The sequence below is a fragment of the Argopecten irradians genome, chromosome 2 (assembly GCF_041381155.1).
Source record: "Argopecten irradians isolate NY chromosome 2, Ai_NY, whole genome shotgun sequence".
NCBI classification, from domain to species: domain Eukaryota; kingdom Metazoa; phylum Mollusca; class Bivalvia; order Pectinida; family Pectinidae; genus Argopecten; species Argopecten irradians.
Window position 1 is genome coordinate 11,382,052 of NC_091135.1, and position 22,795 is coordinate 11,404,846.

General features: G+C 37.7%; 1 protein-coding gene across 3 annotated transcripts; it reads right to left on the minus strand.

Annotated features, from left to right (window-relative positions):
• Positions 1-85: 85 nt before the first annotated feature.
• On the minus strand, positions 86-22,790 carry LOC138314450 (transcriptional repressor NF-X1-like). 3 transcript variants are annotated; one of them, XM_069254795.1, is made up of 23 exons: positions 22,508-22,790; positions 19,079-20,466; positions 18,626-18,787; positions 18,171-18,248; positions 17,578-17,680; positions 16,933-17,004; positions 16,037-16,176; positions 14,951-15,041; positions 14,418-14,626; positions 13,981-14,112; positions 13,443-13,525; positions 13,128-13,242; positions 12,464-12,583; positions 8,834-8,913; positions 8,507-8,611; positions 7,906-8,034; positions 7,596-7,684; positions 7,292-7,387; positions 6,972-7,106; positions 5,757-5,823; positions 4,861-5,006; positions 4,625-4,732; positions 86-1,493 (listed from the first exon to the last, which is right to left on the minus strand). In XM_069254795.1, exons 2-23 carry the CDS (start codon positions 20,433-20,435, stop codon positions 1,337-1,339), a joined length of 3,774 nt encoding a protein of 1,257 aa, XP_069110896.1. In that variant the 5' UTR covers positions 20,436-20,466; positions 22,508-22,790; the 3' UTR covers positions 86-1,336. The 3 variants fall into 3 exon arrangements, with proteins under 3 accessions (XP_069110896.1, XP_069110895.1, XP_069110897.1); XM_069254794.1 differs by having other exon boundaries at positions 22,520-22,788; XM_069254796.1 differs by lacking the exon at positions 22,508-22,790 and adding an exon at positions 21,761-21,780.
• Between the last annotated feature and the right edge of the window lie 5 nt (positions 22,791-22,795).

Consider the following 22,795-nt stretch of genomic DNA (forward strand, 5'->3'; position numbering starts at 1 on the left):
TTGAAAGCAAAACTTGTTTTAACATGGAACCCCTTTTACATATAATAGATATCTTTCTGAATAAATCATAATGGTTTTTTTTAAAAATAACAATATGTATATTTACACCGCTGTATCATAAAATTCTTGGAGTCAGAACAAGCACGGGGAATATCACAATGTGTCTGTACCATACAGCTATGGCTACCAGCTGACTATCACCAATATAAGACAACACATGTTGTGAAAGTTAATATCAAATTTATTTTGATTATAGGTGATTGATGATAAGTATCATACTTACTTTTAAGCATATAACTTTTCAGAACTTTTTTGAAACTACAGAATTATCAAACTCTTTTTATATTGCCATTTCAAAAACCAAAAGCTGTTAAGGCATTGTAGTGAGACTCTAACAGTCTGGAGGTCCATAACATACAAGGGGGGTCAAAATGCGTCTGGGTATGTCAACATCATCTAGGCACTTAACATTTTGTACAATTTTTGTAATAGGTAATGGAATCTGGATCTCCATGTCTGAGTCAGATTCCCGCTGTTCGACTACCTTGACAACTTGCATTAATTAAGCTCCATTCAGTTTAGCTCTGTTTTGATAAAGAGAAGTACTTAAAATCAACAGTTAATCCTAAAATCTTGATATGCCACGAATTATTTTCATTTTTTGGTAAGGAATTCAATACCTATTTTCATGTCTTATTCAATACCTATTTTCATGTCTTATTTTTTAAAGTCATTTACATTGTAAGCTTAGTGGCCTATTTATGAAAATGTCTTAACTTTTGAAACCTTCTTTATTAGTTATCGGTAAAATAAATGATTGAAAAGAACAGATGAAAAGACGTATACATGCAATATTCAAAAGCTGTTATGCATCATATATTTTTAATCAGCTTATATATGAGTCAATGCGAGGAATCTAAGATTTACTTTCAGGAATATTACATTTTCAAAGCCGAGGTATTTTCAAGATACAGTTGACTTCAAGAAATTCAAGGCTTACTAACAAGATAGGCCTATTTTCGATTCAACCATATCATTGAGATTTTAGGATATTTTCCTTCATTCCAGGGGAAATTAGTACTTATACTGTATACTGCAGAGACATGCTATTTAAACTGCAAATCAAAAATCAATAATAAACGAAACATTATCAAACTCCTTTCAACTATTTACATCAACTGAACATTCCTGGATAAATATATACAAAACAAACAAAAACAATCGAGAAAGACCATCGACACACAGTAATGAACATAATTAAGACAAAATCAAGACTAAATCAGTGCACATTATTATTTGAATCATGAAATTTGTATAAGTTGACTTATGAACTACATCAATCTTCAGAAAAATCAAAGTAATCAATATGCTTTTCTGCTTTTGTGCTTTTCTTGAGTACAGTGTGAGTAGTCTCCCTTGGAGCCCATGCCACGGGCTTTGTAGATTGTCCTGGCAGTAGGGAGGTGCTTTGTTTGGCTGCTGATGCTGATTTTCTACAAAGAAGTAAACAGAAGGTATATTGAGTCTGTCACTGCTAATTAGTCACCTTTAACGAGCCCCCTGTACTATACTAATTATAACAATGAAGTGTAAACAGAAGGTATATTGAGTCTGTGACTCTAATTAGTCACCTTTAACGAGCCCTCTGTACTATACTAATTATAACAATAAAGTGTAAACAGAAGGTATATTGAGTCTGTCACTGCTAATTAGTCACCTTTGTACTATATTAATCATATTTCATAATGAACTTGTTCACAAGTATGAACATGAGTTGAAAAATAAGACAAGAGGCCTGTATCGCTCACCTGGTTTGTAATGCCAAGTAATGTTCTGAATATAAGTTCATTGTTTCTTTCTGAAGGAATTTGAATATTTACAAATAAATTCCCCTATTGGGCCCCACTCTTTCTGCTCCAGGGGGTCAAAGCCAAAATTTATACGAATTCTGTTAACCTCAAGGATATTTCTGGCCAAATTTGGTTACAATCCATGCAGAACTCTAGGACAAATAGCGATTTTTAGGATTTACCTCTATTTCCCCTATTGGGCCCCACCCCTCCTGCCCCCAGGGGGGTCAGTGCCAAAATTTATACAAGTTTTGTTTCCTTTCCCCAAAGGATGTTTGTGGCCAAATTTGGTTACAATCAATGCAGAACTCTAGGACAGGTAGCGATTTATAGGATTTACCTCTATTACCCCTATTGGGCCCAACCCTCCTGCCCCAGGGGGGTCAGGGTCACCATTTATGCAAAATCTGATCCCCTTCCCCTAAGGAAGTTTCTGACCAAATTTTGTTAAAATCCATGCTGTACTTTATGACAAGTAGCGATTTAAAGGAAATGTTGACGGACGGACGACGGACTACGCACCATGGCAATAGCTCACTGGCCCTTCGGGCCAGGTGAGCTAATAATCCAGAGGCGTGTTCAGGATGGCGAGCGCTCGTGAACGTCTGCGGGCGCTCGTTTTTGAATGGACATGAACGGAGCCCTATTTCGGGATTTTTTAAAAACACATATTTTGATAATAGTGCAAGAGCAAGTGCATGAAAATGTGTGTCCAAACACCATCTGCCGCTCAGGAAATTTTGTGCTCACCATCCTGAAAACACCTCTGGACCTTTTGGGTTTACAAACCTACCCCTGTACCATGTTGGAGTGGAATGAAGAAAAGTAACTGATATATTGATTTATGTAGTGTATTTACTAGGGAATAGTGATACTACAATAAGGGGATGAAGATGTGGGAATGTTGGCCAGTTGAAGAATATGAACACTAGTTCAGGACTGTGTCAAGCAAAATACAAAATACAAATTTTTGATGGTTCTGAGGCAGGAAAATCAATACATTCTGAGGGATTAATGGCAGCAATTAATTTTTAAATAATTTTCAAGTTAATGAGTGGAGTAACAACAAGTTAAAGATAAATGCTTCCTTGAGTTGATAAATCACCCCTCCAAAGAGAAATTCTCCCAACCCTGGATCTGAGCTGGGTTAGACATGGGTAGAGTTCAAGGTCCAAATTATGTAAGGTGAGTTAAAACAATTGGGGTTTTGTTGAAGCAGGTGCGGCTAATGTCAACTCGTCTATAGAGCTCTGAAGGGGTGGGGGATTTTCTTTTCTTGTTTTTTTACAAATTCTTTAAAATCCTTCTCCTGTAGAAATGGAAGGATTTGGTTCAAGCATCCATAAGTGATAAGTAAAAAGGAACCAATTTTATTAAACTAAATGTTTGGGTCCCCAGGGGCCAGGGAGATTATTGTTTGAGGAGATTAACACTTCAAATATACGTACTCATATATAACATTGCTAGGTTTGCCTTAACACAACAGGCGAGCGATTCAGGTACTCTGTGCCTCTTTTTTTGTGTGTTGTGAACTAGATGATCTATGTTGGATACTTGAAGTTGTTTACATTACATACAAGGACAATTTTTGTTTGGCCTCTCTACAGAAGATAAACACATCTGACGCAAATAAACAAGCCTATCTTTTATCAGGTGTATGGGTCAGGTTACGGTCAGCTAGCTATCATTTACAGGTCAAGTATGTATTCTATATTTCTCTACACATGCATTCAAATTAAATTTTATAGGTCAAACCCTATCTCTATATTACTCCTACACATCCATTAAAAATAGGTCTAAAAGCTTTCTCTATATTATCCCATACATTCAATCACATTTGTAAGTAAACAAGAGATCCTAGAGGGATCTTGGTGTCCACCAAATCATGATCTATGTCTGACAATGGAAAGAGGGATCTTTTCTCTGCTTTTTAAACATTTAACTATTAAAATCCAAGATGGCGGCCTGTTTGCCATTTTGTTCCCTGATTTGTCCCAAAATACAATAAGCAAATCCAGGATCCTAGGGGAACCTACATATGGAATTTGAAAAAAAGCTCTTCAGTACTTTCTGAGAAATAGCGGTAACAAACTTCAACCATCAAAATGCAAGATTGCTGCCTGGCAACCATTTTGTTGATAGACGAAAGGATGGACCATGGACATAAGGCGATTTGAATAGCCCACCATCTGATGATGGCAGACTAACAATCGTCAGCATAAAGTATTGTGGTTTTAAGGGGAGATAACTCATCCGATGGGCAGACAATTGTTAGCATAAAGTATTGTAGTTGTAAGGGGAGGTAACTCATCTGATGGCCAGACAATCATCAGCATAAATAATTGTAGTTGTAAGGGGAGATAACTCAACTGATGGCCAGACAATTATCAGCATATAGGATTGTAAGTGTAAGGGGAGGTAACTCATCCAATGGCTAGACAATTGTCAGCATATAGGATTGTAGTTGTAAGGGGAGGTAACTCATCCAATGGCTAGACAATTGTCAGCATATAGGATTGTAGGTGTAAGGGGAGATCACTCATCCGATGGCCTGCCAATTGTAAGCATAAAGGATTGTGGTTGTAAGGGAGGTAACTCATCAGATGGCCTGATAATAGTCATCATAAAGATTGTAGTTGTAAGGGAGGTAACTCATCTGAGGATTTTTTCAGCAATAACATGAAAGATTGATATTTCAAGGGGAGGTAACTTACCTGCAGGTACTCCTGATTACGAACATCAGGGATTATGGTAAATAAAGGGAGTTAACTCACCTAAGAGCCTCCGCATCATGGATATGGGGTATAGGGGTTGGTGCTTTAGGGTGTAGTTCTCGCTGAATCATAGCTGTCAATGTTACTGAAGGCAGCCAACATTTCTCCCTAAAAAAAACAGAGCAAACCATTTTATGCAAATATTTCTTAATCTGAATAACTGCTATATGACAACTTCACATGTCAAGGAAATTTTTTAATTTGAATATTTTATCAATCATCAAAGACATTCTTACTTGTATGCTGTAGCTACAACGTTCTTTTTTGGTTCTGTATCATAACTCTGTGTCTCACAGCCATAGAACTCGCCTAACTCATGAACGACTCGTCTCTGATCCCTGTTCATTGGGGGAAACTGATGTGAACGATGGGGATGTTTAGACTGCAATGGAAAACCACTCATTGTGAACAATAATTGGTGGAAACAGTTAGGATGTTTAGACCAGAACTGAAACTTGTAAACATTCATTAGAAGGAACATAAATAAACCAAAATTATACTTATCAATTGTTATCGGTCAAATACACCTTTCGCTAAATGACAATGGAGGGAAACTTGAACTTATATACATTACAGTTGATATCGCCAGATGAGCGAAGAATGCAGTAATTTCATTAAATATTTCAAACTTTTTTTCGCATAAATTATTATTCTTAAACATAATGAATCATCTTTATATCACATTGATATTGTAGCAATTCAAATAGAAGACACACTTACAAAAGCTTACCATGAAAGAATAAATTAAGAAGGCATTTGTTTGTGAATTTTGGGAATTCACAAGGAATGTAGGAATTTGAAAATAATTAAGTTTGAAGTAAAACAACATCAAGTTTGTAACTGTATGCATTAACTTCTAGATGTAAATCTCTCTTTATAAAGCTATTATTTTAATAATAATACATATTAAATTGGGATGTGAAGTCAACAAAACAACATGTAGATTGGTTGGATTGCTTTGATGTGCTCAGGCTCACTGAACTTACACCAAAATGGGCTCAGGCTCACTGAACTTACACCCGAGTGTAACTAAGAATGCTGTCTACACTGCATCAGCAAGAATGTGTAAGTGATGTTATGGAAATAATTAAGAATCTGCTGTTGACGTTTCGTACAACACTGATCAACTTACCCCTTTGGCGTTCTGGACTAGATCGGAGAAAGACTTATCGATGGCAGCAACATTCTGAGGATTGTTTCTGTCAAATAGAAAATGGTGTCAAATTTTCATACCAATAGACTTTTCAGATACATTTTCAAGATATTTAAATGAATACTGGTACTTCTAAAAAAGACTCGTGGACTTCGTATCAGTGGGATCATGGTTAAAAGATGACCATGGTAATAGTAAATATAAATTGAAATGTTTGATGAGAACTATGTTTTTTTGTTTGATAATTTTAATGCCTTACTAACAGTCAGGGTCATGTAAGGATGGCCTTCCATGTATGCAGTGTGTAGCGTGTCTGAAATGCGAGGTGTGTATTTTGGGAGTCTGCAGTATGTTCGTGTTGTCTCTTTTTGTGTAGTGGAACTGTTGCCCTTTTGATAGTGCTACATCACTGAAAAATGCCGCCGAAGACACCAAGCAACACACCCTGCCCGGTCACATTATACTGACAATTGGCAAACTAATAAAATACATTGAATGAGACAATGTCTTTGAGTTTTATAAGTTTAAATCATGAAGATTTAGTTGTGTATATAATTTATAAACTTTCTTTATAGAGATATTTTGATTTTTATCTATTACCTAAAGATGGTGTGGAGCACACTGAAATTAGGTCACTGTGATTGTGGACTCTAGTGTCAAGGACTGAAATTAGGTCACTGTGATTGTGGACTCTAGTGTCAAGGACTGAAATTAGGTCACTGTGATTGTGGGCTCTAGTGTCAAGGACGTAAATTAGGTCACTGTGATTGTGGGCTCAAGTGTCAAGGACATAAATTAGGTCACTGTGATTGTGGGCTCAAGTGTCAAGGACATAAATTAGGTCACTGTGATTGTGGGCTCAAGTGTCAAGGACTGAAATTAGGTCACTGTGATTGTGGGCTCTAGTGTCAAGGATGTAAATTAGGTCACTGTGATTGTGGGCTCTAGTGTCAAAAACATAAATTAGGTCACTGTGATTGTGGGCTCAAGTGTCAAGGACATAAACTAGGTCACTGTGATTGTGGGCTCAAGTGTCAAGGACTGAAATTAGGTCACTGTGATTGTGGGCTCAAGTGTCAAGGACTGATATTAGGTCACTGGGATTGTGGGCTCAAGGGTAAAGGAAGACCATATTGTATGTAAATTAAAGCTATAAACATCAACAATATTAGAACTGTTAGAGACAGCTCTTACCTGGCATACTCTTTAAGGAAATCACTATAGGATGGATTACCAAGCTTGGCACTGAGATCGGGATTTTTTATTTCCAAAGCAAGAGCCATTCTTCTGTTTCTCTCCATAATGGCACAATCTCCATCACATTCAAGTCTGAAAAATATATACATAACTATAATTTATTTTCTGTTTATGATTTAGCAGCTGATCACTCATTACTGATAACATCTACTGCATTCTAGCTACAGTGAATCCTCCTTAATCTAGAAACCCCAGCCAAAACCGTCTGGATTGCTGAGCAAGCTAGGCTACATTAAAGTTTGAGTATATTTACTTACTGTCGTTTGGCCACTTTCCTGGCCGCTGATGTTATGTTGGACATATCCACTGACTGACCAGAACCAACTGTGCTGGCAAGTGCTTGTACAGTCATCCTACAAATAACATAATTTCATGTAAAAAAATTTCAGCTACATCATTATTCTGCCATTGATATTAATCATGTTTATAGGTTCAGATTGAAATGAAGAAGGAATCTTGCCAGAGAAAGAGTTCTTAAGTTATAAAATCATCATAAACAGGTGACTAGAAATGTCGGACCAGCCTAACATCACTGACTGATGATGAGAAATAAACACTTACTTCTGGTACTCCTCAAGTTCTGGAGAAGAACCACCAGCATTACACAATTGTCTCCCTGTCTTTCTTCCACATGGACACTTGATTATTATCTAAAATATAAAGAGCATGTCAAAACAACATCTACTAAACATACACTATTACCTTGTAGAGTTGGTAATGAAATAAATTAGAAGCATTATTGGCAGCGTCTGGCAAGTATTTAACGGTGAAGTCACAATATTAGCACAACCTGATATCAATTACGATGTTACAATATGGCATCATACCTTATAAAGATGGCTGAACATTTGTATGAGTGAAGAGGTCTTACCTCTGCTTTACATGAAACAGATGGACAGTCTTGACCGCTGTGACATGGTACACCACAGGGATGACCACAGATTGGCCGAGGCACTGAACAAGGCTGGACACAACTCTTCCCATCCTCCTGACAGTCGCCCTATATATAACATAAGTCATCAGTGTCCAAATCATATGTCAAAGAACTGTACTAAAGAAAATATTATAATATTTTAAATTATCAACTGTACTATAGAGCCCCTTGGGTATGACAGATTGCAGTCCCTATAATCTTTCAAACCAGCCCCGTTACCATGTCGCTGTGACCTGCTCCTTTTAAGACAAAAATTCCTTTCTTTCCTTTTGTAAAAGGGAGGCAAATAACCAAACATGAATGTTTTAGAAGATATATCTCAAGCCCTGTGGAGAATTTTGGCAGGTCAGCCCCTGGCAAGTGCACACATACCTTATGACAGGTGTGGGTACACTTGTGTGTACCACATGGTAGAGATTTATTACATGGAAGCCTGACGACACACACATACAAACATACCTTATGACAGGTGCGGGTACACTTGTGTGTACTACATGGTAGAGTTTTATCACATAGAAGACCTACGACACACACGTACCTTATGGCAGGTGCGGATACACTTATGTGTACCACATGGTAGAGTTTTATCACACGGAAGACCACAGCTGATGTTATTTATATGGCAGGGGATGTTTTTCCGCAACTAAAAACAAAGTGGAATATCATTTTTTTTAGAAAAAAAAAGTTTATTCATTGCATCAATATCTCTAGATTTGGTGTATTTCCATTTTGCCTTGTTTCAATGTAGAATACTCTTTTCTTTACAGACTTGACCATATAGGATCAGCAAGCCATCTTAGACCTTTGTTTATGATGATAACATTCCAAATAAATTTGGAAAGTAAAGTTTCTTTTTATCCCTTACCTCATGGTTGCCCATGCAGTATTTGGATGTAAGTTCCGTGCAAGGGGGACAACTCTCGTCACTGTGACAAGTATGGCGTACTGTTAACACAACAAACACGTAACGATTCAACATTCATGGAGGACCATCTTACAAACCATGACGAAAAAGCTTTTTGAGAAATAAATATGACAAAATTTCAAGACACAAAGAATATCTCAATTTTCTTTCAACTAACCTACTAATATTTAAGGATTAACTTGAATAGATTTTTTATGTTATGGAGATATAACACAAAAATCTGAGTGTACTCTAAATAAACCGCGAAGCGGTTTATGTTGAGAGTACACTCATATTTTTGTGTTATATCTCCATAACATAAAAAATCTATTCAAATTAATCCTTATAATTCAATTTACTAAAGATAATCTCTTCAATATTCAAAATTTATTTTGGGACTCTTTTGTCTATGAAATCATTACGCAGTCATCTCAGCCAATCAGAAGCAACGTTACAAACGACGACGCCATTTTTTCCTTTATGGGATGATAAAGTAAATTTTTAAGCCAAAGAAAATGCTTGTAACAAGCAAAATTGAATTACATGGAAGATAAACTCAAAGATTTGGCAGGAAATGTGAAAATAAACATTTATCACTAACAAGTGATTTAAGATGCTCCACCGCTGACAACCATAAACAATATACATCTTTTGAACAATAACTGATGTATAATCCTGTTTATATGTGTCTAATAAACACAACAAGAGGCCCATAGGGCCTGTATCACTCATCTGATTTGCAATGCCTTGTGATATTCTGAATTCAAAAATCATTGTTCCTTTTCTGAACGAATTTAAATAATTACCAAGAAGTGATTTAAAGGAAATGTTGATGTACGGATGACGAACGGAGACGGATGGACGACCGAGGCCAGGCCATGACATAAACTCATATATAGGGCATAGTGGCATGGAATTTTTTCGGAACACATTTAATTATTTTAATATTTTTATTTTGAATTAAAACAAGAGGCCCAGAGGGCCTGTATCGCTCACCTGGTTTGTAATGCCTAGGAATGTTCTGAATTCAAGTTCATTGTTTCTTTTCTGAATTCCCCTATTAGGCCCCACTCCTTCTGCTCCAGGGGGTCAAAGCCAAAATTTATACAAATTCTGTTAACCCCAAGGATGTTTCTGGGCCAAATTTGGTTAAAATCCAAGCAGAACTATATGACTATTAGCGATTTACAGGATTTATCTCTATTTCCCCTATTTAGCCCCGCCCCTCCTGCCCCCAGGGGGTCAGAGCCAAAATTTATACAATTTTCTGTTCTCTTTCCCCCAAGGATGTTTCTGGTCAAATTTGGTTACAATCCATGCAGAACTCTAGGACAAGTAGCAATTTATAAGATTACCTCTATTTCCCCTATTGGGCCCCGCCCCTCCTGCCCCCGGGGGGGTCAGAGCCAAAATTTATACAAGTTCTGTTCCCCTTCCCCCAAGGATGTTTCTGGTCAAATTTGGTTACAATCCATGCAGAACTCTAGGACAAGTAGCAATTTATAAGATTACCTCTATTTCCCCTATTGGGCCCCACCCCTCCTGCCCCCGGGGGGGTCAGAGCCAAAATTTATACAAGTTCTGTTCCCCTTCCCCCAAGGATGTTTCTGGTCAAATTTGGTTACAATCCATGCAGAACTCTAGGACAAGTAGCAATTTATAAGATTACCTTCCCCTATTGGGCCCCACCCCCCCTGCCCCCAGGGGGTCAGAGCCAACATTTATACAAGTTCTGTTCCCCTTTCGCCAAGGATGTTTGTGGCCAAATTTGGTTACAATCCATGCAGAACTCTAGGACAAGTAGCGATTTATAGGATTTACCTCTATTTCCACTATTGGGCCCTACCCCTCTTGCCCCCATGGGGTCAGAGCCAAAATTTATACAAGTTCTGTTTCCCTTTGGCCAAGGATGTTTGTGGCCAAATTTGGTTACAATCCATGCAGAACTCTAGGACAAGTAGCTATTTATAGAATTGACCTCTATTTCCCCTATTGTGCCCCGCCCCTCCTGCCCCCGGGGGGTCAGAGCCAAAATTTTTCCAGGTTCTGTTCCCCTTCCCCCAAGGATGTTTGTGGCAAAATTTGGTTACAATCCATGCAGAACTCTAGGACAAGTAGCGTTTTATAGGATTTACCTCTATTTCCCTTGTTGGGCCATGCCCCTCCTGCCCCCAGGGGGTCAGAGCCAAAATTTATACAAGTTCTGTTCCCCTTCCACCAAGGATGTTTGTGGCCAAATTTGGTTACAATCCATGCAGAACTCTAGGACAAGTAGTGTTTTATAGGATTTACCTTTATTTTCCCTATTGGGCCCCGCCCCTCCTGCCCCCGGGGGTACCAGAGCCAAAATTTATACAAGTTCTGTTCCCCTTCCCCCAAGGATGTTTCTGGTCAAATTTGGTTACAATCCATGCAGAACTCTAGGACAAGTAGCAATTTATAAGATTATCTCTATTTCCCCTATTAGGGCCCCGCCCCTCCTGCCCCCGGGGGGTCAGAGCCAAAATTTATACAAGTTCTGTTTCCCTTTGGCCAAGGATGTTTGTGGCCAAATTTGGTTACAATCCATGCAGAACTCTAGGACAAGTAGCGATTTATAGGATTTACCTCTATTTCCCCTATTGTGCCCCGCCCCTCCTGCCCCCGGGGGGTCAGAGCCAAAATTTATACAAGTTCTGTTCCCCTTCCCCCAAGGATGTTTGTGGCAAAATTTGGTTACAATCCATACAGAACTCTAGGACAAGTAGCGTTTTATAGGATTTACCTCTATTTCCCCTATTGTGCCCCGCCCCTCCTGCCCCCGGGGGGTCAGAGCCAAATTTTTTCCAAGTTCTGTTCCCCTTCCCCCAAGGATGTTTGTGGCAAAATTTGGTTACAATCCATGCAGAACTCTAGGACAAGTAGCGTTTTATAGGATTTACCTCTATTTCCCTTATTGGGCCCCGCCCCTCCTGCCCCCAGGGGGTCAGAGCCAAAATTTATACAAGTTCTGTTCCCCTTCCCCCAAGGATGTTTGTGGCCAAATTTGGTTACAATCCATGCAGAACTCTAGGACAAGTAGCGTTTTAAAGGATTTACCTTTATTTTCCCTATTGGGCCCCGCCCCTCCTGCCCCCGGGGGGTCAGAGCCAAAATTTATACAAGTTCTGTTCCCCTTCCCCCAAGGATGTTTGTGGCAAAATTTGGTTACAATCCATGCAGAACTCTATGACTAGTAGCGATTTAAAGGAAATGTTGACGGACGGACGACGGACGGACGGACGACGGACGGACGGACGGACGGACGGACGGACGACGGACGCCGCGCCATGACATAAGCTCACCGGCCCTTCGGGCCAGGTGAGCTAATAATATGCTCAAACTTTTCAGTGGCGGTAATAGTGTAAAGTAAGTAACTTTTGTCACTCAAGTAAAATACTAATTCGTCTGCTCCAGTTTTTGATAGAGAAAAAATATCATTTGCCTACTGTGCAGAATCTTTAAGCAAATAATCTTTTGACATAACATGGAATGGATTGAGGAGACAAATATATTCTTTTGAAAAAAGTATGAAGTGTTGTAAGAGAAAATGTACAGATGACTTGTACTTACTTGGATGGGAACAGGAGTGTGTTCGTGTATATTTCTTAGAGCACACTGGAGGTAGGGTACCACAGGGAATGGGTGGGTATCGTACCTCACTACCGCAGTAACAGGTCAGCTCCTCAAAACCTTCAGCGTAAGTAAACAAAAACATTCACATCAAAAGGAACAGCAAGACTTACAATATGGAAACTTTTTTACTTCCATTGTCAAATGTAATTGTCGAAATATGCTCCCTCACCTCAATTGTTGACTATACTTTGTTGATTATAGACTTGCCAGTCATTAATTAAGTTATCCTAATGAGCCAAGGATTGGCAGGATCATTTATATGGCAGAATGGCAGTTATAATGCATCATATATTTTTAATTACTCAATTTCCATTTGCAGCAATAAGTGTTTTTTTCCCCCTTTTTGAAATATTTTCTGTGAAAGTTGCTTATTTCATACCCTATTTCACTGCCAATTAGATCCCCTACCCAGAGAAGAAATTAAGGTCAAAAGTAGGAGGGGGGGGGTCTTATTTGCAGACAACCAGCTTGATAACATCGATCTATGAGGTCGCCATCTTGGATTTTTCAATGTCTTGTCATTGTATCATTGTTGTAGGCCTAACAGTCATAAGTAGAGGAAGTAAACAATAATGTAAGTTTAAATGAAATCAGCACTTACTTGCTAACAGACAGGGATGGCAGTTACCACGGTGACATAATTCATCACACTTATGTAGGCCACATGATAGTTTCTTTCCACAGATAAGGTCACACAAATGGTCTTCCTTCTCCAGCTGTGCAACAGACAATTAAATAATGATTAATCAATTAGATAATGAATTAATGATTACCGCGCGCGGTAATTAATTAATCTATTAATTTGATTAGTAATCATCAAATATCTCAACACATCGCAATTCTTCAGAGAGAAACAAAGATTCTTTCAAATACAACTCTACTCTATTTTCCTCGATATCTCATATTTTTTACTCACCACACAGCACATCTGTCCACACTTGTGGCGACCACATTTTCGCTTTTTGTTACATCGTTTATCACAGCAGAAGGGGTTTTCCTCTGTAATAAATCAAGGTGATAAATCAAAGCTGCATGCTCTATAACTAATGGCTAACTATAAAGTCACTGTCAGTTTACTGTAAAACTATAACAGAAGATACTGTAAGTTATCTCTTTTTCAATGTTCGGAATAGATGAAACAGAATTAGGAACAGTTCACGACTTTCCTAAGACCACATTTTCCCGTTTTTTCTTCTTAACTTCTATTGGAAGGAAAACTCTGATGTAAAAAGAACCCTCCAATAAATCCCATCCTTTCTATCTAAGGTTGGCAAGTTTATTGCCAGTAGAATATGGTAAATGTATACTTACATACCATTTACACTAGATGAGGATCCAAACCCCATTTTATCTTTAAAAGTCTTGTATCTCATGAGTTCTCACCTCTTTGGGCAAGCTGTATATAAATATACACTGTCATAAAATTATCATAAAAAGAAACTGACGTAGCTTACCAGTGAAGCTGGGGGCCTCTGTACAAGGAAATAGTTTCTCTATCGCTCCACACCGGCACTTGAGTAGACTTTCCCCAGGGCATGGTCCACACTCACCTTCGTGGCAGGACAGCTTACAAGTGTGATGGTCATCTGACACGATCAATACACAGCTAGTACAATCTTCAATTTTTGTATAGTTGTTAAATTTCACGGATGAATTATTTCAGGATTTACTAAATGTAACTTATCTGCACTCTAATTACCTTTTTAGCCTTTGAAAGCATCACTCTGATGACAGGCTATACGAAGCAATTTTGATAAATATCCCAAGGTATTAAATTAGATTTTTCATATTGTTTGTCATAAGACTCCTTCATATGCTTGAAAGTGCGTTCTTTGCTGGATTGAAAGTTAGAATCTGGACATTTCACGGATATGAGCACCACGTGACTAACCTGAAGGTCCACAGCTCAAAGTCTTGTTACAGATACCCCCACATGTGGGGACAGGATCCAAACAGTTGGTCCTTGGAGTGGAACTGAGGTCCGCAAGAGGTGTAGAGCCACATGGGCAAGTGGTCACCGCTTGCGGGGAAAGCTTACACTGGGAACAGGGGTCTTCATGGCATATCTCCTCACAAGTATGGTTCCCACACTCCAGGATCCTACACACACAAGTGAAGTCAAAATCACACATTATTTTAATCATACATTCAATTCATTACGAAATTTGGCAATTTTCATTGAAAGCTTTTCACATAGTTATGATGCATTACATGAACTAAGAATTATCCACCATTTACATTCACTGCAATTTAAAAAAGCACAAAACTTTAGGTATGCTCAAAGGCACAAACATTTCAACATGCTTAAAATACAACATTAAGTATTTCTAAGCAAAAGTACCTTATTGAGTAATTAGAAATGTATAGATTAAAAAGAAATGTGATAAATATCCAGATCAATTAAAGACAAGGGGGGTAACTCACTTCTGACAAGAAGCGTTACAGCTGAATGAAGTCTGGAAAGATTCCTTGGTGCCACATACTACCTCTCGACTAGTGTGTCCCTTGTAACACTCTGAAACAGAACAGTTATGCTGTCACTGCAATGGGAAACTACCTAATGTCCCAGTCTCAATATATCATAGTAAGACTGACACCATATGATGTAAATGGACAGGACAGGATAGGACATAGCAGGACTTAACTGTTTGATGATTAACACAAATGTCAAATTGATGCTGACCTTTATTTTACAAGCATAGCTTCATATTTCCAGGGAAATACAAAATTACACAAACTTAAAGTGTTGTATACTTTGACTACAATGGAACATAACCCTGACTCTAGTTAGTGACAGGTGCAAGCTGATTTTTATAATGACCCTGAGTGACAGGTGACCTTATTGTGACCTTCACACACATGGAACACGACCCTGAGTGACAGGTGACCTTACAGTGACCTTCACACACATGGAACACGACCCTGAGTGACAGGTGACCTTTATAGTGACCACCACACACATGGAACACGACCCTGAGTGACAGGTGACCTTTATAGTGACCTCCACACACATGGAACACGACCCGAGTGACAGGTGACCTTTATAGTGACCACCACACACATGGAACACGCCCTGGGTGACAGGTGACCTTTATAGTGACCTCCACACACATGGAACATGACCCTGAGTGACAGGTGACCTTTATAGTGACCTCCACACACATGGAACACGCCCTGAGTGACAGGTGACCTTATAGTGACCTTCACACACATGGAACATGATCCTGAGAAACAGATGACCTATATATTGACCTCCACACAACTTGGAACATGACCCTGAGTGATAGGTGACCTTTATAGTGACCTTCACACAAATGGAACAACCCTGAGAAACAGGTGACCTATATATTGACCTCCACACAACTTGGAACACGACCCTGAGTGATAGGTGACCTTTATAGTGACCTTCACACAACTTGGAACACGACCCTGAGTGATAGGTGACCTTTATAGTGACCTTCACACAAATGGAACACGACCCCTGAGTGACCTTTATAGATAGAAACTTACCTTGTACCAGGATTTCCTCACACATTGAACATGACCCAGCATGGCAGGTAACCTTACAGAAATGCTTGCCACAGTTGAGCTGCTTGCCACACTTTTCCTCACACTTGATGATCTGGGTGGCACTGCACTTCATAGTCTGGCTGTAATGCAACAGTTTGATGGTTTTTTAAAGGCTTTTATTTCAATTCTAAAGTATTGTTATCCTGGCCATGCAAAGGTCATCAAAAACAACCCAATGTTGTTCAACATTCCTTAATACACTTGTTTACCCATTTTCACTTGAATTCAAATATCAGATAATTTTGAAATTTTACTCCCTTTAGATGGTAAAACAGCAGTTTTTGATCAATACAGCTGTATACCAAAGAAACTATCATAATTAGTAACCCAGAACACTGGTTTCTTTAAATTTTATTGAAGTATAATATTTTTAAATTGTGACTCCTGTAGAGGTCATCGCAGCCACCTTGGATTTCCAGACCTCTCCAAAACTATGACCTTGGTATTCAGTGTCCTCAGAACCCCTGTATATAAATTTTCATTTCATCAAGAAAATCTGGGAATGTAAAGTATTGTTTCGAACAGAGGATTCGTAACGTTGCTCAAGGACATTGACATAACGTATTTGACCCAATAAGGGCCCAGGGCATTTAAAAAATGAAAAGGTGCTAATAAGACAAAATTATTGCAAATCTATACAGTTTTTGTGTAGTTTTAGTCTTTATTTACACCTGGACAATTGAAATTGAGGCCTCAAAAAGGGAAAGGGTGCTTATAGGGACATTGATGCTTATTGGGTTAAATACAGTAGGTTAGCAGATGAATTATCTCAGGATAAAAGTGTATTAGAATGATGTTTTACAGTTAAGTTTTCTCCATACAACATTGTTACTGACCTTGTTTTTCCACAATCACAAGAGCGGCTGATGACAGCGTTACATGGTGGGCAGGGGCCGGGATGACATAAACTAAATAAACAGAAATCATTTAATCAGAATACTGCTCTCAGATAACAAACATTGACGGTACTAACTTACAGACAGTTTTGTTGAATTTTGTCACATAGTCCTACAATCTAATGGAGTCTCATCAGCGAGGGCACTATCATATCACAAGACAATACTAGGAGCCAATGGTGCCATCTAAACTAGGGCATAATGGGTTTAGTACATCACCCTTACATTTGTAAAATGTTTGTTGTTTCATCAGAATTAAAAACATTCTCACGTCCAAATGGAGTTTTTTAATTTATATATATACATTTATATATATACATCGATATACAGAAAAGAAGTAAGATAGGCTATGCCTGATGGGCTATGCCTGATGTCCAATCAAATTGCATTTAAAACATGTCAACATCATGCTTGGAAGTTGGAGTCTTATAAATTTCACATGGTCCTACAATATCAATTTATCAGAATATTATAATCTACGTGGTCCAACTAAGTTATACATGTTCCTACAATCTCACCGAGTCTGATGCTCAGCTATCACCCTTGAATCACCCACAACCAAGATCCTCAATCTGTTATACTCACATGTTACAAGGATGTACACAGTTGTTTCCCCTTTTTTTACCACACATTTCCCCACAGCTGTGTGGGATTTCCATTCGGTTAAACTCCGGGTCTCTCACTTTGCCTGGAGCAGAAAATCATAATTATGCAGGCGTACTACAAACACATAATGTTTTTTAATTTTTTGTTGATAATTTCAAGTTATAGCTCTCTCAGTAAAATACTTTTTTACATGGTGTATAATATCAACATCTATATAACTGATGGACTAACGATGCAAGAGCAAAGACCACCAAAAGTCATCTGAGTAAATCACATGTTAGCTACCTTACCTACAAACAACTAATTCAACAATCTTTGGGTCATTGTTATAACAGTGTCACTAATTTTCTTAACATTCACATAAAATAAACTACTCATCAAACAGAAATACTTTTATATTGTTTTGAACTGAGTGGAAAATTAAAACAAGTAAATGTATACTTTTTGTGATTTTAAATTTTAAATCTTTCAATTTTTACCTATTACCTAAAACTATTAGGCTATCGCTTTTGAAAACCTATTGGAGAAGTGAACATCTATATTTCAGAGTAAATTATCCAGTATGAACTGACCACAGAAACACCTATACTGAGACGGGAACTTGTCACACTTGTTCTGGCAGGCAGGGCATCTCCATCCATTCTCTTCATCTGTCATACAAAAAACAAACATGCATGGTTGATACCCTCTCTTCTATAGCAGCAAAAGTAACAATATTAGGGATAGTTAACTTAGCTGTATGAAAGCACTCTCCAGTCTTCTCTTACACAAATTTAGTTTAGAATTGTTCAAAGTTTGAAAATTTATTGCCATATTCCTAGGTAATATTAAATTTGGATATTTTACCTAGTGCCAATAGTACATGTTATTCAGGTCTATAAAAAAAGGATTGGATATTTACTCATAAATAAGTTTAAAGTTTTATGAATACAAGTTTATCAGCGTAATACACGGGATAAGTCACAGTTTAACTCACAAAGTTTCTCATCAAAATTATGACTGTATATATAAGAGCCAGTTAACGTACTTTCATCGACAACTGCGGAGGACTTTGCCCATTTCTTGACACAGCGTAGATGGAATACATGGAAACAGTTGGAGCAATTCCATACAGCATTGTGGCAGCGAACAGTTTCACAGCACACCATGCATTCATAGGCATTGTTGGTAAGCTGGTCAATCAAAACTCCTGCAAAGGACAAAACATCTTTTAAATCTCACAAAGTAACTAATAATTACTTAAATATTAAGGAAAAAGCATGGAATCCTCTTGGGAACAAAATTTTTCAAAATGAATCTTTCAATATTGAAACATTTTTCTTTTATTAAATTTTGCATTTCATTTTTTTTTTTTCATTCTATTATTTACCTCTTTACCAAATTAAGTTCCTACAGCAACCCTAATGCCATCAAAACAAAAATAACCTTTCTCTACTTTCTCTAAAAACATACCATATATATATACTAGTATAAAGTTTACCTCTTTGGCTCTCATCCACTTTTCCAGAAAGTATTCGTGCTACATAAGGTCGGCGACCTTGACCTTTAGACCCCGAAGTTCTTGGCATGTGGTATTTATCACGATTTGAATACTTCTCTTTATCATGCAACGAGTCATTGGAAGTTGTCATTTCATTTTGTGGATCATGGTGACCTTTCCACCCTGAAGTCCTCGACGTATGGTATTTATCACGATTTGAATACTTCTCTTTACCATGGAATGAGTTATTGGATGTCACTTCATTTTTTGGATCGTAATGACCTTTCGACTCCGAAGTCCTTGGCGTTTGGTATTTATCACGATTTGAATACTTTTCTTTATCATGGAACGAGTTATTAGAAGACGTTGTTTCATTTTGTGGATCATAATCATCATGCAATCGTCTATCCTGATACATACGTCCTTGATTTGGTTGTCTTCCCCTTCCCGACCTCTGACCCCTTCTTCCATCAAACTGCTGCCTCCCGTCCGTTTTGAAGGTTTTATCTCTATGGTCTTGTTTAATTTCTTCACTCTGTTGATCTTTAATTTCAGCATTGTCAGATCCAACATTTTTATCAAACTTTCCACCATTTTTCTTTTCGTAAGATTTATTTTGTCTTCCAATACCATTACTAATATTTTTATTCCTTGAGCTGAATGATTGTCGGTCATGATCATTACTTGACTTTGACCTCTCATATCTTCCCCGTTCTCCATGATGGGAAACATGTCGATCATCATTTTCACTATATTGATCAAACCGTTGTCGTTGATAATTACCTCCCCTTTCAATTGTTCTCTCACCTTGGCGATCTTTATGTTTATTTGAAACTTCTTTTGACTTATTTTTATTATCTTTTTCCATGTCCTGATCATAATCAAAAACACCATCAATATAACTCTTTAAATATTCATCGACTGTATCTGAATTTTCACTAACTGGAGTCTCTTGTTTCGAGGGTTTATTAGGGTTATTTGATGGGTTATTTGATGGGTTATTATTCTGTCTCCCCTTATTGGACCTCGCGCCACCTCCTCGCCTACCTCCTCTGCCTCTACTACTGTTAATTTGCTGGTTCATCTCCTGGCCATAAAACTCCTGAGGTGGTCTACCTAGTGAATTATTACTGAAGTCTTGTGAAGGAGGCAAAAATTGTGGGGGGCCAGCGTGATGGAACGGCTGAAAGACCGGACTTTGAGGAAAGTATTGGCCGGGCGGAGGGTAATACATCTGTGAGGGATCAAAGTACCCCTGCTGGACTTGATGGAAGTTGTTACTCATCTGTTGATGATGTGGATTCATATTTGATAAAAATAATGTATTGTGGGATTCTTCAAAAGCTACAGCCATCATGGTGATCAAATCTTCTCTTCTCCTCTTCTCTCTGAAAATGTGAGAAAATGAAATGAATCACACCTGTGAAATAGATTTTGAATCTGTTTCTTTATGCCCTTGGCTGGCAATAAAAGCATTTTGTATGTGTGTCATATAACAGGGTAGCTGTCTCAGCAGAAAAGTTAAAATCAGCAATATCCTAGTATAATTATGACTTGTATCTGTATATTCCTTAATAGCATTACTAGCTAATCAGAATTATGACATTAGTACTTCAATGCATCAAATAGAGTAAGTATGAACTATGAAGAGCAACCCAACCTTAACATCAACAAAGTAAACAAATCTGTGTGTATTTCATAATTTACTGAAATGTACCGGGGGTACCCGGGGTAATAATACGGTCATTTAAATATTTCTATGATTTGCGCAAATGTTGTTGTAGACACCCAAATAAAGATGTGTTGTCGATCATGAGACCCATAGAAGAAAACTGTGTCCTGTATGTCCATATAAGGGGCCTAAGAAAAATAAAACAACACTAAGTTGAGACCACCCACAAAATGTGATTTCAGTAGTCCACCATCTGATGATGGAAAAAAATTTTCTTAAGTCTTAGTCAAGAATTTTTACACTTGTGTCCAGTTTCACTATTAACAGACTAAAATGATGACCACTACGAATGGTCAGTCTACTGCAGGATATGGTATTAATACTATGTACATTGTTTTTATGTGATTAAACCTTCTTCAGTCATCAGTTGAAGGCATTTTACTTATTTCTGATTTGGAACATAAAATTCATTAACCATGTCCGACTTTTCTAGCTAGCTATGGTAGGATAACTACAACATATTGGACATTTTGACTACATCATTCAATTGTTACAATGGCATTACATACCTTAGTCAAAGATTGTCTAGACAATATACATATGTAGTTTCTTGACCTACAAAAGGGTAAAGGGTACCATATCCTAAACTTATGAATTGACCTAACATGCTGTTTTTGTGAGATTTTTGACACTTTTACACTGGTGTTAAAACCTGGGTTATTTATAGCTTGTTATTTGATGACGCGGGAGATCAATCAGGTCATACACCGGGGCCGTTTTCGTTTATTCTGAACAACCGGTTCGACCGTTGTTTAAAGACATAATTTCAAGTATAAATCCTGACGGACCTGCAGTTTTTGATACAGACCTGTGAGGGCTTTGTCAAGGCTCGTCTGAAGACAATACAAGATCATCTTTAATTAATAAACAAACAACTAGGTCTAACCAGTCAAACTGTATAATAGAAAAACATCTTAAAAACGACTCGGGTAATATAAAATGTCTCAAACCTTAGAAAATCAGGTGTTTTGTCAATACTGTACTATGTACTAGTGATACTCCATTACTCCTACACATGTATGAGGCTGCATATCAAATCCATGTTGTTAGTTGGAATAATCCAAATGATTCTCATTATATGGGTTGGATATGCTGCCTCACACAATCTCCCCATATGTCTTCCATGTTGCTGCATGTCTGTGTCTGATTTATTCTCAATAGGGTCATTTGCAAAATTAGTTGTAGAAAGAAAAAATGTTGTTTTGGTGATCTTATTTGAGTAACTGTGACCTTACAGTTTGAAGTTTCAAAAACAAGCCTCCTGTTTTAAAGTAAGAGCTGGAGCTAAAACATTTTAATATCAGCATGATCCTACATGTATAAACAATACTGTACATTTGAAAAGATCCTATGTATTACTCAGAACTTACCATTGATATAAATTCTTTTACCCATATCTTATTAAATGAATATATCTAGTTTATATTATTTCAAAACTTAAAACATATGTGTGAATAAAGGCAATTGCTGGCAAGTTTGTAAATGTTTTTAAGAAGTACATTGTACCAATAACTTTAACAAAATTCTATAACTGTTTGTCCATCAGTTAGAAACACTACACCATACCATAGCGATTTAACACGCTAATAAGTCAAACACCCACTAAAGGTCTGTATCTACTATCTAGACTTTGCCTATAGATACAGTACTGTAGTATTCCCAGCGTGCTAAATCAGCTGCTAAACACCTAAACAAACCTCGAAACGCACCTCTTGCTTGTTGCTGATTGGCGGAAGTATGACCATGTTGATCTTTTGATTGAATTTATAAAGAAATGTTATGACATCATGCTAAAAATAACACAGTTTGAACTATTTTAACACGGAAATATTGCACCATCAGACCTCGGCTTTGCGTCAAATGTCTTCAGTGTCCTTCCGGCGCTTTCTTTTGGAAAGTACAAATTTAAAATAGGATATTATTACTAAAATGCCTAAATTCTTTTATCATAAATGATTTAGTGACTTATATCCTCATGCAAGGTA

What these genes read in the sequence shown, in the direction of transcription:
- LOC138314450 (XM_069254795.1), bottom strand. Translation starts at nt 20,435, where the DNA reads ATGATGGCTGTAGCTTTTGAAGAATCCCACAATACATTATTTTTATCA. An exon ending in CCATCCCTGTCTGTTAGCAA is followed by an intron (nt 12,584 to 13,127) that starts GTAAGTGCTGAT and finishes CTTACGCTGAAG; the next exon opens with GTTTTGAGGAGCTGACCTGT. An exon ending in GTATCCGCACCTGCCATAAG is followed by an intron (nt 8,035 to 8,506) that starts GTACGTGTGTGT and finishes TGTTATATATAG; the next exon opens with GGCGACTGTCAGGAGGATGG.